General features: G+C 48.0%; 1 protein-coding gene across 2 annotated transcripts in view; it reads right to left on the reverse strand.

Moving 5' to 3' along the window:
- Positions 1–3,970: 3,970 nt before the first annotated feature.
- The window catches only part of PDPR (pyruvate dehydrogenase phosphatase regulatory subunit), a 37,975-nt gene continuing 26,764 nt past the window's right edge, over positions 3,971–15,181 (reverse strand). The window contains exons 14-18 of one of the 2 annotated variants that reach the window (XM_032230628.1): positions 13,373–13,485; positions 11,360–11,454; positions 8,891–8,980; positions 7,942–8,124; positions 3,971–7,678 (exon numbers count right to left, since the gene is read on the reverse strand). In XM_032230628.1, the coding sequence (XP_032086519.1) occupies positions 7,274–7,678; positions 7,942–8,124; positions 8,891–8,980; positions 11,360–11,454; positions 13,373–13,485 (886 nt within the window). In that variant the 3' untranslated portion in view covers positions 3,971–7,273. The remainder of the gene's footprint in view (positions 7,679–7,941; positions 8,125–8,890; positions 8,981–11,359; positions 11,455–13,372; positions 13,486–15,181) is intronic. The other variant, XM_032230627.1, reaches the window with a different exon arrangement.

Consider the following 15,181-nt stretch of genomic DNA (forward strand, 5'->3'; position numbering starts at 1 on the left):
CTCTCCGTGGAGTCTGTTTTAAGATGAGAATTTCTTTACCTTTGTATGTTAGAGAGTCCCCTCTTATTGTACTTAGAATGTCCTCTCTCAGCTGTCTTCTCAACACCCTCACATGGATCTCCCTCGGAAGCCGGTGGCGTCTCGCGAAGCCTGTATTGACTCTATAGGCTTCGTCCAGATCATTAATAACCTCTTTTTTCGGCCTGCCGAGGACTAATCCCAGGATTTCTCCAATCAGCTCCCGGAGGTTTTCATCTTTTGCTTCCTCCACGTTTTGTAGTCTTAAATAATATGCTGATCGCTCTAATTCTAGCTGGAGGATGGCCTCCTCCAGGCTTGAGTTTATAGATTCCAGATTGTCCTCCACTTTGTCTATCCTTTTTTCCACTATTTCCGTTCTCCCCTTAACATTTTGAATTTCCTGCTCATTTTTCAGCAGCGCTGTTTGTATTACTCCTATACGTTCCTCAATTTTTCCCATATTGTTTCTTACTTCACGCATTTCATTCTTTACTCCCTCCAGGCCTTTGGCGACACTTTCCCCCATCTTCAATATTGTCTCTTGTAGGGAGTCCATTGTTACTTCCTGGTCTTGCAGGGTTGGGGCTGCCTTATCTCCCGTTTGCCTGCCCTCAGGGGACTTTTCCCTCACCGGGGTAGATAGGGGAGTTTGCTTTTTACTCCCTTTAATTAAGGTTACTGTTTTCGTTGCCATTTGCTTTAATTCAGCTCTTCCCCTATAAGGTGTAAGTCTAGTACCTTCTGAGTGCTGCTTAAGTAGTTATACAGAGCCCGGGGTACATACAGGGTAATTAAGCTGGAGCAGGGCTGTGAAATATAGGCTCAGTTAATTCTATAGTATCTGGGAGAGTCAGGAAGAGAAACGTTTCAGCGTGATACGACAGGGTGCAGGAGAGGCCAGAAAGTATTTAGAACTCACCCATCAATCTCTTCCTGTTGTCAGTGTAGTGTTTTCCTTCTGCTGTCTCTGGCTGTAATATGACACCGGGTACTTCAAACCCTTGTGATTAAACTTCTTTCCTTTTTCCCAGGCAGGCAAATCCAGCTTCTCTTCTTCGTCTCGTCCTCTGTTAATCCTCAAATTTAACTAGTCCAAAGCCTGTCTTCTTCTATTCACAACGTCAATCAGCTTTCACAAAAGTTCACTGTTTGTATTTAATAGCCGCTGCAGATAAATGCGCCCACACACGTATCTGTATTTATTGCAGTAAAGTTGTTTATCTTTTAGGTTTAGGCTTTTAAGTCAGATCTTGTGATTACCGTCATTTGGTCCGCTATATATTCCCTGCAGCTGTCTCTCCCTTCCTTATTAGTGGCTGGCAGTCACGCCTTCTGGTCGGCCATTAATCAGCCGACCTCTTTTGCACGAACTCTGAGGGAGCCTCTTGCTTCGTGGGAGGAGATCGCCTTTCACCCTCCACTGCACAGAGGTTTCCCCTCTCCAAAGGTCCTCGCACCTCGAAGGGACCTTGCCTATTACGGCCACGCTCGTGGAAAGACCGGGCGAACCGAACAGAGAGTCTGTCAGCAGCCCGTTCCAGCGTGACGCCAGACCGGAAGTTCTATCCAACATCATCTTAAAGACTTCCAGTGTTGGGGCATTCACAACTTCTAGAGGCAAATTGTTCCACTGATTAATTGTTCTAACTCTCAGGAAATTTCTCCTAGCTTGCTTCTCTCCTTGATTAGTTTCCACCCATTGCTTCTTGTTTTACCCTCAGGTGCTTTGGAGAATAGCTTGACTCCCTCCTCTGTGGGGCAGCCCCTGAGATATTGGAAGACTGCTATCATGTCTCCCCTAGTCCTTTTTTTCATTAAACTAGACAGTTCCAGTTCCTGCAACCGTTCTTCATATGTTTTAGCCTCCAGTCCCCTAATCTTCTTTCTTGCTCTTCTCTGCACTCTTTCTAGAGTCTCCACATCTTTTCTACATCGTGGCGACCAAAACAGAATGCAAATATTCCAAGTGTGGCCTTACCAAGGCCTTATAAAGTGCTATTAACCCTTCACGTGATCTTGATTCTATCCCTCTGTTAATGCAACCTAGACTGTGTTGGCTTTTTTGGCAGCTGCTGCACACTGCTGGCTCATATTTAAATGGTTGTCCACTAGGACTCCAAGATCCCTCTCGGTTACTACTGATTAATTTGAAGCAACTATGTGGAATGATTACTCCAAATAATCCAAATCCAAATAAGAACAACATTGGGGGTTGTTTTTTTTTGTAAGGTGGGTTCGTGGGAAGACTGCATGGGAAGAGCTCTTTTGCCAACGCTTTCTCATGGTGGCTGCTTAGCTCCAACAATTGCTTCCTATTAAAGCCCTAAGAAGCCCAGGCGGACAAGCGAGTAGCTGGGAGGGGAGGGCCAAGTAAAGGCTAGCGAGGCACCCCTCAACGCGAGTGACATCGAGTGCCCATCCCACCGGTCATTAGGCAGGTCATATTAGTGGTCGCAGGATTTAAAATTATGAACTTAGTGGTCCCTGATGTCTAAAAGGTTGGTGACCCCTGCCCCAAAGCAGCTGAAGACAGGGCAAGAAGCAATGGATGGAAACTAACCAAGGAGAGAAACAACGGAGGACTAAGAAGAAATTTCCTGAGAGTTGGAACAATGAATCAGTGGAAAAATTCAATGAATTGAATGGAAAAATGACTCTCTGGAGATCGGGTCATATGCACTGCAGGCACATGAGGGCAACTTCTGCAGATCAACTGCTGGGGCGCCAGCGCATGGCAGAACAAGCGCATCTTTTGAAGCTAATGGGCTGCTCTTTTCCCCAAATGCCAAACCAGGGCAAAGAGTTGCCTCTGGATTGCCCCCATTCCCCATCCACTGCATACCCCCAGCTTGGCTGCTCACCCGCTTGAGCCCCTGAAGGCAGAGCATCTAAACTAGGACAAGCCATTGTGTGTAGTGCACCAGTGTGTAGTGGCCCGTCAGCTGCCAGCAGAGCTAGCAGCAGAGTCAAACGAGGAGGAGGTGGCGGGAGAGCCTGGGATGGTTTTGGAGCTTTTGGAAGGCTCTGAGAAGGAACCAGCATCGGAGACTGAGCCGGGGCCTTCCGTCCTCCCCCAGGGGGAGAGGCAGCTGTCTTCAGGGCCTGAGCTGAGTGAGAGGGGGGACAGATGGGGCCCGTACCAGATTCGTGTATGCCTAGAGAGGAAAGGAGAGCAAAGGACAGCAATGAGCCCGGCTCTCAGGGAGAGGCAGACACAGACAATAGCCAGTCCCTCCCTGGCTGGGAAAGGAACCGGAGGGGTTTGGGAGTGGCCTGTGGTCGCAGACAACTGTTCTTTTTCTGGTATACCGAAACAATTCAGAACCAGGTTTGTTGGGACTACCATATTTTTCGGAGTACAAGACGCACCTCCCCCCCCCCAAAAAAAGAAGGTGAAAATCTGGGTACGTCTTATACAGTGAATACAGCATTTTTGGCCTACCAAAACTCTGCCCCCTTTACAAAAATGGACGTGCAGAGGATTTGGGAGGCTTCCAGAGTGGTCCTGGGGGTTGGGAAGGGCAAAAATGAGCTGAAAACCTGCCATTTTTGCTTGTTTTTGCCCCCCCCCCTCCCAGCCCCCAGGAACACTCTTAAGAACCTCCCAAATCCTCTGCATGTCCTTTTTTGTTTTTGCAAAAAAGACCCATTTTTGTGAAAAACGGGCCATTTTTTGCTCGTTTTTGCCCACCCCCCCACCCCCCACCCCCCAGGAACACTCTTAAGAACCTCCCAAAGCTCTGCATGGCCTTTTTTTTTTTTTTTTTTTTTTTGCCAAAAACGGGGTGTGTAGAGGGTTTGAGAGGCCGGCAGAGTGCAAAAACTTTTCCCCCTTAAATTTACCTCTTCAAAATCATGGTGCGTCTTATACTCTGAAAAATACAGTAATTAAGTTTGGTTTTTGTTTATCCACATGAATAAAAGACTGTTCCTGCCCGGTTTTGAAAAGGGGTTTTACTCACAAGTTAAGCAGCTTATCATCACTTGCGAAGGTTGCTGGGTCAGAACTGGGTGCCTGAAAGGCTGCTCTGTCCGTGAGAAGGGAAGGAGAGGAGGAGATGGGCATCTTGTATAAATGGCTGCATTCATCACACTGATGAGTTTCCAGGGCTGTGGTTAAAGCAAGGTTCCAAAGCAGGAACTCCATCACCACACACATACACATGTCCACAATTCCCCTATTACTGAGCACTCACAATCCTCCCACTGGATTCATAGGCTGCTCAGCAATGCCTCTCCCGAACCCGAGATGCAGAGGCTGGCAGCCCAAATGCTGCCTAGTTCTTTGGAAGACCCTGAAGCCAACATCCAGACTAGCCAGCATTTGTAGCTAATCAAGTCTTTATTATATACAAACACAGTGGCCTAAAAAAACAACAACTCTGGGACAGGAGTTCCTTGCGGACAGGTTGTGTGCTGAAGCAGCAGCTTCCCAATTGGAGAAGGGCAGAATAGGGGGGGGGGGGGGCGGGGGAAGCAGATGCTCCCACGAGGGGGGGGGGGGGGGGCTTCGGGCCAGGAACAATTTCCCCAGTGAAGACGGCCAAGGTATCTTGCAAAGCCAGGAGGGTTTCCTGTGTCTCAACCATTGGGCGTCCTGATGAGTCCAAGGCTTTTAGGCACTAAGCTGGCTGAGACGGGGCAGGGGTCAAGGCCGAGCTAAGCCCCTCCGTGGTCGCATGGTGAGCGTAAGGCACTCTGAAGAGGAGGAGGAGCAGCAGCAGCAGCAGTGACTTCCTCGGCTTCAGGCCATGTGGAAGTAGCTGCCCAGGGAAGCTTTTCGGTTTTTCGCAAATGATCACGATGGACTTATTAATCACAATGATCTTTCCCCTCCATCGATTCGGGAGGCAAATTCTAGAAAGAAACCCAGGATCCAGGGTGGAGGGGGGCATTCAGCGCCAAAGTAGAGGGGCGTTCCTAAAGTGCATCTGAGAATGGCAAAGGAGGAAGGGGCTGCAAGGAAAGGAGGGGGGCAGAGGGACTTGTGCTTCTTGGCAGGAGTCCGTCCCCCCCACCCAAAAAAGGCAGGGGCAGCTAGGCCAGAAGGCAAAGAAGCGGGAGAATTGCACGGAAGAGGTTTTGCAAAGAGAATGGTGAGCCTGGTACAAACGCACACGGAGAAGCTTGGCAGAAAGTGAGGAGGGGTGGGGGGGGAAGGTCTTCACTCTAACCTTTGCAGGAAGGTGATGGAAGGCGGTGAAGGAGAAGATCTCTTTGGCACAAGGACAAAGGTGGAAGAGCTTTGATAAGCAAAAAACAGACCCCTCAACAGGGACAGGTGATGGGAACTACAGCGCAAACCACCCCGAGCGGCACCAACTGGGGAAGGCTGGGTGTCCCTGGAGGCTTCTCGGATCCCCCTGCCCCGCCTTCTCCCAGGTTTTCAACCTGCAGGGGGGGAGTGGCCAGCTCTTCTGCCCCTCTGCCCAAGCAGACCAGGGCGCTGCAGCCTAGCCAGCCTGAGAGGAAGAGGCAGAGAGAGGACGAGGGTCTTGGGGCAGCCCCTAAACTATTCTCAGGCAGCCTTGCTGGGCTTCGGTTAGCGCTGCTTCCAAACTGCCCTTGTCCTGGGAGGCTGAAGATGCCACCCCAGGTCGTAAACAAGGCCAGGGAAGACTCTCAGGATGAGATAAAAATCCCTGCGCCTGGAAAGGGAATTTTTCGCAAACATCTGTTCCTTACTGCTCATCCCAGGATGGGAAACTGACGGGTTCAGAGGTGCAGGTATGACACACACACATTGACTGGCAGCGGTGGGAGATCACAGGTAGAACAAAGGAAAGGCAAGGAGAAGAGCCCATCAAAAGGTCTCTGGGAGCCAATTAAGGGACTTTGGAACAGAATCACTTTCCCCAATTACTCCTTCCCAGCCTTCATCCAGAGGGAGGCTAAAAGAGGAGGATCAGAGCGAATGAGAGGGCTGGGAGGGAAGAAGAGCTATAAAGTGAAGCATGATGTTTGTTCTCTTGGGGAGAGAAGAGGAGGCAAGGCTGAGTCTCCAAAAGAGCCAGTCTTCCTGGCCAAGAATTCCCTCCCTGGGGGTGGTCGGGAGGGGAGAAAGAGAGGCAAAGCGTTAAGCCTGCCAGAAGCGCCACAAGAGGACTTATCTTCACTTCCCACCAAGCAAAAATGCTGTGGCGTTTTGGTTTGGGGGCAGAACCTGGCAGCTCTCGTCATCCGGCGGGGGCCTTTGGAGCTCCAAAACCGACAGGGAAGGAAATCTCCAGGTAGATGGCTGATTGCCCGACCTCATGGCGAACGAGATGATCACCAGAGTCGGAGCAGCAGTGCTAGCATCGTTTTTGGCCAAATGCAGCCTTTAGATCAGGGATGGGGGTGGGGATGAGGGGGACAATGGTTCGATCCCCCAGGCAAGCTGCATGTCGGATCAGCCTTAAAAATTACAGCGCAAGCTGCTTACCCCAAAGTCTTGGCCCCCTCTGTCCCCAATCGTTTCCGTGAGAGACACTCCTCGCCCTCCCCACCCTCTATTGCACAAGCCGCAGATATGCCAGGAAATGTCCTGTTCCAGCCCGGCTGCCTTGTAGAGGCTCCTCATCTCCCATGTCTGTGCTGAGAATCCGGGAGCTGAAGTCCACGTCTCTGGAGGTCACCCAGGAGGGAGTTGGCCATGACAGGACGACGACCTGAGAGGCAGCCGTACCCAAAGTAGCTCTCATGAAATAAGATCCCAAAGGGGGAGCAGAGGAGATGAGTAACATCAGGCGGTTGTATTCCTATCCGAGGGACTTCCGTGGCCCCATAGATCGATGCAGATGCATGCCAAACCTACCAAGAGGCTCCTGCTAACAGAATGCAGCATCTCCCACTCTGGAGATAAAGGTGAGATCATCCTCTTGTCATTTCTACTGACCCCTCTTGAAGGGAAGCCGGTAGAGATAGGACCAGAATATCTTCATGTGAGCAAATCTCTGAATGATGCGAGTAGGTGCCTTAAGCGAGCAACAGGTCTCGCTCTGCAGGCCACTCCAGATCCCAAGAGATCCTGCCAAATTCCCAAGGCCTCAAACTCTCCCTGACAGCTGAGGGACCAGGGAAGACTCGGCTCGCTCTAGAAACAGAGCATCGCACCTCCCTGTCATAAATACCCCTTTAAGATTGGGAGCGGCAGGATCACTTTGGGAAAAGGAGGAAGGGAAAGGGTTAAAATATACAAAATGTAACAGACCAGGAGGTCTTAAGGAGTCCAAAGAGCAATGTGGGGGAAAAGTCTGGCACTTGGTGGGGATTATTTTCCCTGGAAGCCGCTGAATTCCATCTCGTCCTTGCGCCGGCGGGTGGTGAAGAGGGAGCTGAAGGGGTAGAGCTTGGCCTTGGCTTGGAAGTGCTGCCCCGCAATGTCGATCTGGTATTCGCCCCGGTTGACAAAGTCAGGCGTGACAAGCTGCTCCTTGCCGGTCTCGGGGTCCAGATTTTGAACGAAGCCCAAGCAGACATGCCGTTCCAGCGTGTAACTGTAAGCGCTGCTGGTGGTCTTGCCCACGTAGCAGCCATTGCGGTAGATGGGATCCCCCCACCAGGGCCACAAGTCCAGGTCAGTGTTATGGTCTTCCAGGATGAACATGGTGAAGCGCTTGTAGACTCCTTCCTGCTTCTGAGCCATCAGCGCATCCCTCCCGATGAAATCTATGCCCTGCCGAGAGAGAGACAAAGAGGGAGAAAGAAGCACATCAGGAGACGGGGTTCAATCCACTTCAGCTCTTTCTTCTACTTACTGCTGGGAAAGGTCAAGCAACCCACTGGCAAGCATTTTAACAAACTGCATTGTTTGGTTTGGTAGCTGCAGTGCGTCAGATAGAAAGTCCCTACGGAGAGTGGTGAGGACAGCGGAGAAGATTATATGAAGCTCGCTTCCTGTTATTCAGGATGCTGCTATGTGCCTCCCCCCCTCCTCACCTTGTCCAGCTTCACCCGGAATTCTCTCCCGCATTCCATAGGGGTGGTGAAAGCGTCCAGGTCTTGTCCCCAGAAGGCAAAAAACTTCTCAATGCGCAAGCTGCGGAGGGCGTAATAACCAGAGTTCCGGATCCCATACTTCTGCCCCACGCTCATCACCTCGTTGTACACGTGGAGGGCATACTGCAGAGGGAGGAGAGGGAGGAGAGGGGCATTTAAATAACCAGCCTGGAAACCAAAGGCTGATAGCATTCCACGGTCACTTGTCTCTTCAAGACGCAAGTCTTGGACAATGACCTCCAATGATACGGCAGACGAGCTGAGCATAGATCAGCCTTGGCCAACATGGCCTCTAAGGGCCATTTTCTTGGCTTCATTTAGGAACCTGAAAAGATGACACAGGCACTGTCTAGGCACTGGTAGTCCTTGGGTTACAACAGTTCATTTAGTGACTGTTGACAGTTACAACGGCACTGAAAAAAAGTGGCTTAGGACTGTTTCTCACACTTATGACCGCTGCAGCATCCCCATGGTCACATGATCAACATTTGGCCACTTGGCAACTGGTGTGTATTTATGACTGTTGCTGTGTCCCGGGAGTTACGTGATCCCCTTTTGCGACCACCTGATAAGCAAAATCAACGGGAAAGCTGGACTCACTTAACAACCGCGTTCCTAGCTTATCAACCGTAGCGATTCACTTAGCAAGGGGGGCAAGAAAAGTCGTAAAATGGGCCACACTCACATAACGAAATTTTCACTGAGCAGCATAAATGTTGGGCTCCACTGTGGTCCTAACTCCAGGACTCCCTGTACTTTTTAGCAAAAGTTCAGAAATTGTGGATGACATCATGCCCTCTGGGGATTGGGCCCCTTTAGGTACAAGTCCCGTCCCCCCGTCTCCCCCAACAGAGTGAAGATGGACCTTCAAAGCAGAAGCCCCACTCACCTCGATGGGGATGTAAAGCATGAAGCCGGGCTCCCCCGTGTGCGTCATACTCATGACACGGATGCCATTGGCGTAGCCGACACTCATCTCCTGCAGAAAGAGGGACCAGGCCGTTTATACATCCAGAACAAAATTCCAGAGACAAAGGCAAAATATTTTTTTCTCATTCAAGGTTTTTTATTTTTCAATACAAATTATACATATTATAGGAACAAAGAGTTTTCCGGGTCTTTTCTTTTACCTCCCCTCAGTTACAAAGTCCTTTTTACATCATAGTTTCATATTCACTTTCTGCCAAATTATTCTCTTCCATTATTTTCCATCTTGATGTTTGTTGTTTTTTCTTAATACATCAACAATATCTTCCATTGCCCCTCCAAAGTTACACCACATTTTCATTTCTTATTTTCCCTATTGGTATATTTTGCTATAAACAGCATACATCTTCTAATTCAATTTAAGCATAGAGAGCATTTCTTTCCATTTTTTTCTACAACTAAAAATATACTATCATTTCTTTATTTCTTAATTAGATACATCACAATAACAATCTTACTACTATCCTCTTTAGTCTTCTAATATAGCTCTTTTCCCCTTCCTCTTTTAACCATTTTCTCTTGGGCTCCCAAAAATCCCAGTTTTAATTCTTTTCCTTCATCTCCCCCTTTCCCCTAACTTCTTCTTCTTTCCCCTATTTTTGTAGTTATTATATTTTTTTTCTTCAGCATGTTTCTTTTATTATTCTAGTAACTTTTCCCAGGGTTTTCCTTTCACTTGACCATAGGTAAACCAGCAAGGAACAGGTTTTAACTGGGGGAAAACAAAACTGAAGTTCTACACCAGAAGTATCTTGGCTCAGCGCTCAAGATCAAAATGTGGGTGACTTGCAGAATGGGGGAGGGACACACCTGTTCTCTAGCCTTAGAACATATTCTAGGCCAGTGTTTCTCATCTCTGGCAACCTTAAGACAAAGGGACTTAACTCCTAGAATTCCCCAGCCAGCTGTGCCACACTCCCCAGCACCCCTCCCATCCCCTGCACTCCTTACCTAAGCCTCCCGCCTCTTCCCACTTAACAACTTACATGGTCCTGAGGTTACAGTCACAACGGGAACTGCCAGGATTGTTGTCACTAAGTGATACCATCATATGGTGCCACACTTTGCGACTGCATCATTTAGCAAGGGCAATCCCAATCTGAACTGTCATCATACTCAAGGATCACCGCTGTTGAAGTGAGCTGTGGTGGCGCAGGGGTTAGAATGTAGTACTGCAGGCTGCTTCGGCCAACTGCCAACAGTTTGATCCTGACCGGCTCAAGGTTAACTCAGGCTTTCATCCTTCCAAGGTGAGTACAATGAGGACCCAGATTGTTAGGGGGAAGAGGCTGTAAACCGCTTAGAGAGGGCAGTAAAACACTGTAAAGTGGTATATAAGTCTATTGCTACTGTCCTTCCTTCCTTCCTTCCTTTCTTCCTTCCTTCCTTCCTTCCCATCCATCCATCCATCCATCCATCCATCCATAGTTTGCAGTGGATAGAAAGCATTATTGCAGTCTGACTCCTGACCAGCTCAAGGTTGATTCCACTTTCCAACCTTCCAAGCTGGGTAAAATGAGGACCCAGATTGTTGGGGGCAATAGGCTGACTCTGTAAATCACTTAAGAGAGCTGTAAAAGCACTTTGAAGTGGTACATAAGTGCTATTCCTCCCTTCCTTCCTTCCTTCCTTCCTTCCTTCCTTCCTTCCTTCCTTCCCTCCCTCCCTCCTTCCTTCCCTCCTGTTAGAATGCACTATTGCAGGATAACTCTGCCCACTCCCAGGAATTCTATTCTCACTAGTTCAAGGTTGACTCTGCCTTCCATCCTTGAGGTGGGTAAAATGAGGACCCAGATTGTTGGGGGCAAGAGGCTGACTCTGTAAACCGCTTAGAGAGGGCTGTAAAACACTGTAAAGTGGTATATAAGTCTATTGCTACTGTCCTTCCTTCCATCCATCCAGCCATCCTTCCATAGTTTGCAGTGGTTAGAATTTAGTATTGCAGTCTGACTCCTGACCGGCTCAAGGTTGATTCTGCTTTCCAACCTTCCAAGCTGGGTAAAATGAGGACCCAGATTGTTGGGGGACAATAGGCTGACTCTGTAAATCACTTAAGAGAGCTGTAAAAGCCCTGTGAAGTGGTATATAAGTCCCACGGCTGTTGCCATAACTGGTCTCCTTTGCACAAAGGAAAAAATGGAAGAGCAGACACAACCCATGAGGGGCATCTTATAACGGAGGCAAGCTGACTTCCGACAAGCAAAGCAAGGGAAGTTACAAATAGCAACCATGGGATTCCTCACTTAAGGACTGCACTGCTTAATGATGATTTTTTTCCTGACCCCCAACTGAAGTCGTAAATTGAGGACTACCTGTAAGCATCTGCATGAGCAGGAAGAAAGTTGCCAAATGAAATGGAAAAGTCCCCTACCTTACAGAAGAGGGAAGGGAAATGCTCAGGTGTCATTGGCGCATACGACAGCTCCGACAGGACATCCATGGCACGTGGGCCAATCAGATTCAAGGCTGGAGGAAAACAAAGGAAAAGAATTCAGCTTCAGGAACCACTGCAGAATAAAATCCTTGCCCCATGACTTCCTTCTTCTTCCCTTTGCAGCTTGTCAGCTCAACACAAACCAGCAAAAGCTGGGAAAGGATCCGGAATCTGAAATTGGATCTCACTTGGGGAAGAGGAGACCACTTCAATGGGACAAGATACCTGGAGATCCTAACACAAGTTCTTGCATCTTTTCCAGCTGAAGGCTTCTCCCATCAGCCTTCCAAAACAAGCGCCCAGCTGTGCCAAGCGCTGATGCCCACATTGAGCAACTGTCCTCATCCAGCCCTTGGGTTAGGCCTCTGGGATAGGGGAGCAACATCAACTGTCTACCCCATAGCATGGCAGCCAGTTTGGGAGAGCCAGTTTGGTCTAGTGGTTAAGGCACCAGACTAGAAACAAGGAGGTGGTGAATTACAGGGCCACGATGATGCAGTGGTTAGAGTGCAGTACTGCAGGCTACTTCTGCTGACTGACTGCAATTTGGCAGTTCAAAGCTCACCAGGCTCAAGGTTGACTCAGCCTTCCATCTTTCAAAGGTCGGTAAAATGAGGACCCCGATTGTTGGGGGCAAGAGGCTGACTCTGTAAACCGCTTAGAGAGGGCTGGAAAGCACTGCAAAGTGGTATACAAGTCTAAGTGGTATTGCAATTTTTTTCTTCCTTCCTTCCTTCCTTCCTCCCTCCCTCCCTCCCTCCCTCCCTTCCTTCCTATTAGAATGCAGTATTGCAGGCTAATTCTGATCAGAGTCAGGCATTCACAGTGAAACAGTATATAAGTCTAAGGGCTATTGCTATCATCCTGCCTTAGGCATAAAAGCCAGCAAGTGATTTTGGGCCAGTCACTTTCTCTCAGCCCAACACATCACACAGAGTGGTTGTTGGGGGGGCAAATAGGAGGAAGGTCCCTTGAGTGATTTGTAAAAACAACAAACAAAGGAATAAATAAAGGCACCAACTTGGATCTGACGCACTAACCAAGAGACACAAGAAGCCTCGTGTATCTGGCAAAGATTAAAACCTATTTGCCACATTTATGGTTTTTGCTCTGAATAATGTTAAATGTGAAAAGACCCAGGGGAAACCAAGTCATTCCTGCATGCCTGACTTGCTCAGTTTCAGGAACCCAGAGAGCTGGAGCTCCGAGATTCCAACCAGGTGGGCAGGAACACATCGGGATGCTGCCATTCTGGTGGGGAAAGGGCCTGGGTGCATTCTTTAGTTTATAGCCCTTTTCCTGTTGCCTCTCTATCCTGTACTTATCTTCTGATTTATCTTTTTTGGGAATGAAAGAAGGGGAGGGCCATCTGTTTTGTCTCTGCTCCGAAGCCTCCAGCAAGCGACGCCTGAGGATGACTTCTTATCACCTTCTCAGCCTGTGATTCTCAAAACAACTTTGCACCTGTGGATTGGCTTATTCAACACTGGGCTGAGGGGAGGGGTTTCTAACTGCTTTAACCTAATGCAGGGAATCCTCAGATCCTGCTTCTTTTGTCTTGCTATTGCTTTCCTTCAACAAAAGGTTCCTTGTGGAATGGTAATGCGATTCTCAAAATAACTTTGCACCTGTGGATTGGCTTATTCAACACCGGTCTGAGGGGAGGGGTCTCTAACTGCTTTAACCTAATGCAGGGAATCCTCAGATCCTGCTTCTTTTGTCTTGCTATCGCTTTCCTTCAATAAAAGGTTCCTCGTGGAATGGTCATTGTTTCAAGAGTTCTGCTTTGTTGAACGGAGAAGGGAGGCAGGCCCTTCACAGTTAGCTTAGGTGTGACATGTCCGAACCCTGCAAACCAAACAGCAGACCAGGCTGCAGAATCTGAGGTTCCCTTGGAGAAGGACCCTCCCTTGATCCAGAGGAGTCCCAACAGCTGGCAGCTGCCCTCACCTGTGTATTTCCAGGTTACATCTTCCAAGAAGAGGTTGCTGTTTTCAGGCATGTGTTTCTTCAACCAGGCCCAGCAGTGAACCTGCTGGTCTGTGGGGGAAATCATGAAGAAGCTGCAGTAGGAAACACAAGAAACGCATTTAAGCCCAAATGAGACAATTTTTATACAAAGCCTTCGCAAAGATGCCGTCAGATAGCACTTCATTACTTATTCCATCAGGCAGAGTGTCATGCTCAGGATGCTGAAGATGCTGCTCCACCAAAAATCTGTGGAACGTCAGCCTCAGGAGAGAGAAAGATAGGAATCACCTGTAGCTGGTCAAATCAGGTACCACCCGACCATATGGAACAGTCGGACAATATAAGGCTTCTTAGTCCTCATCCCCAGAGAGGAGAGCAGGGATGTTCTATGAGGCTCCCTCTCTCTCTACTCCTTTCTCTTTCTTTCCTTCCTTCCTTCCCTTATCTATCTATCTATCTATCTATCTATCTATCTATCTATCTATCTATCTATCTATCTATCTATCTATCTACCTACCTACCTACCTACCTACCTACCTACCTACCTACCTACCCACCCACCCACCCACCCACCCACCCATCCATCCTACCCATCCATCCATCCTACCCATCCATCCACCCATCTACCTACCTACCTACCATATCTTAACTGTCCACCTCCCTCAGAAAGGGATTCTTGCCAAGCAAGAGAACAAATCTCTTGATTAATGACAGCTGACCAGCCTGATATAAGAGGCAATTCTGACCCATGTTCCCTTTGTCAGAAACAACCATCTGATCTCTGGTTCTTGTGTGGCATTCATAGAGTTTCTGCTTGTGAAATTCTAGACTGCCTAACAACCCTGATCCATCTCTTGGATCCTTGAACTGATTTTGGACTATTCCTCTGCACTCTTCTTTTAAAAAGCTGACCATTCAAGCAATCATTTATCAGACACTCTGTTTTGATTTGCAGGCTTTGGCTATTGTTATCTCTTGATCCATCTCTTGGATCCTTGAACTGATTTTGGACTATTCCTCTGCACTCTTCTTTTAAAAAGCTGACCATTCAAGCAATCATTTATCAGACACTCTGTTTTGATTTGCAGGCTTTGGCTATTGTTATCTCTTGGACATTGAGTAAAATATGAATTACCATAGCAACTCATGTGTGAGTAAGTATTTGGAACCAGAAGGACACAAAGTGTGGCAGCACCGTTTTCAAATAACCTGTTTTATTAAAAAGCATAACTGTTAAGAGTCAGCCAATGAAAATGGCCAGTCAGGTGCTCACTATCCAACTCTGATAGCAACAGGTTTCCATGTCATTTAGCAACTTTCTTGCTTGTCTCATTTCTGGAAAGGCATCTTCAATACATTGAGCACATTACATTCTAAAGCATTCAGTTCTCTAGGCTTGCACAAGTCCATAGTTATGTATATCACACTATCAACAGACTGCTTAACCATAGTTTATCACATAAATCACAGGTAATTGGCCTGACAGGTTACATCACTGATCATGGTTTAAGGAAAAATAACCAGGATCAAACAACGCATTTTGGCTAAGCAATTATAGAAATTCCTGGACTGTCTTCTGAATGTGTTTATATGAAATTAAGTATGGAATGGGGAAAGATCCCTCCCCTTTCTAGTTAAACTCAGGTGATTCAATTTGTTTGTGCCCAATGCTGGAAACAAAATAATACCCCCTCAGACGAATTAGTGATAAAAAAAACTTTGGATTGTGCAGAGATGGACAAATTAACACTGAAATTAAAAGATAAAGAAGAGTTGGAATATTATGAA

This window comes from Thamnophis elegans, chromosome 14, assembly GCF_009769535.1.
Source record: "Thamnophis elegans isolate rThaEle1 chromosome 14, rThaEle1.pri, whole genome shotgun sequence".
Taxonomy (NCBI): Eukaryota; Metazoa; Chordata; class Lepidosauria; order Squamata; family Colubridae; genus Thamnophis; species Thamnophis elegans.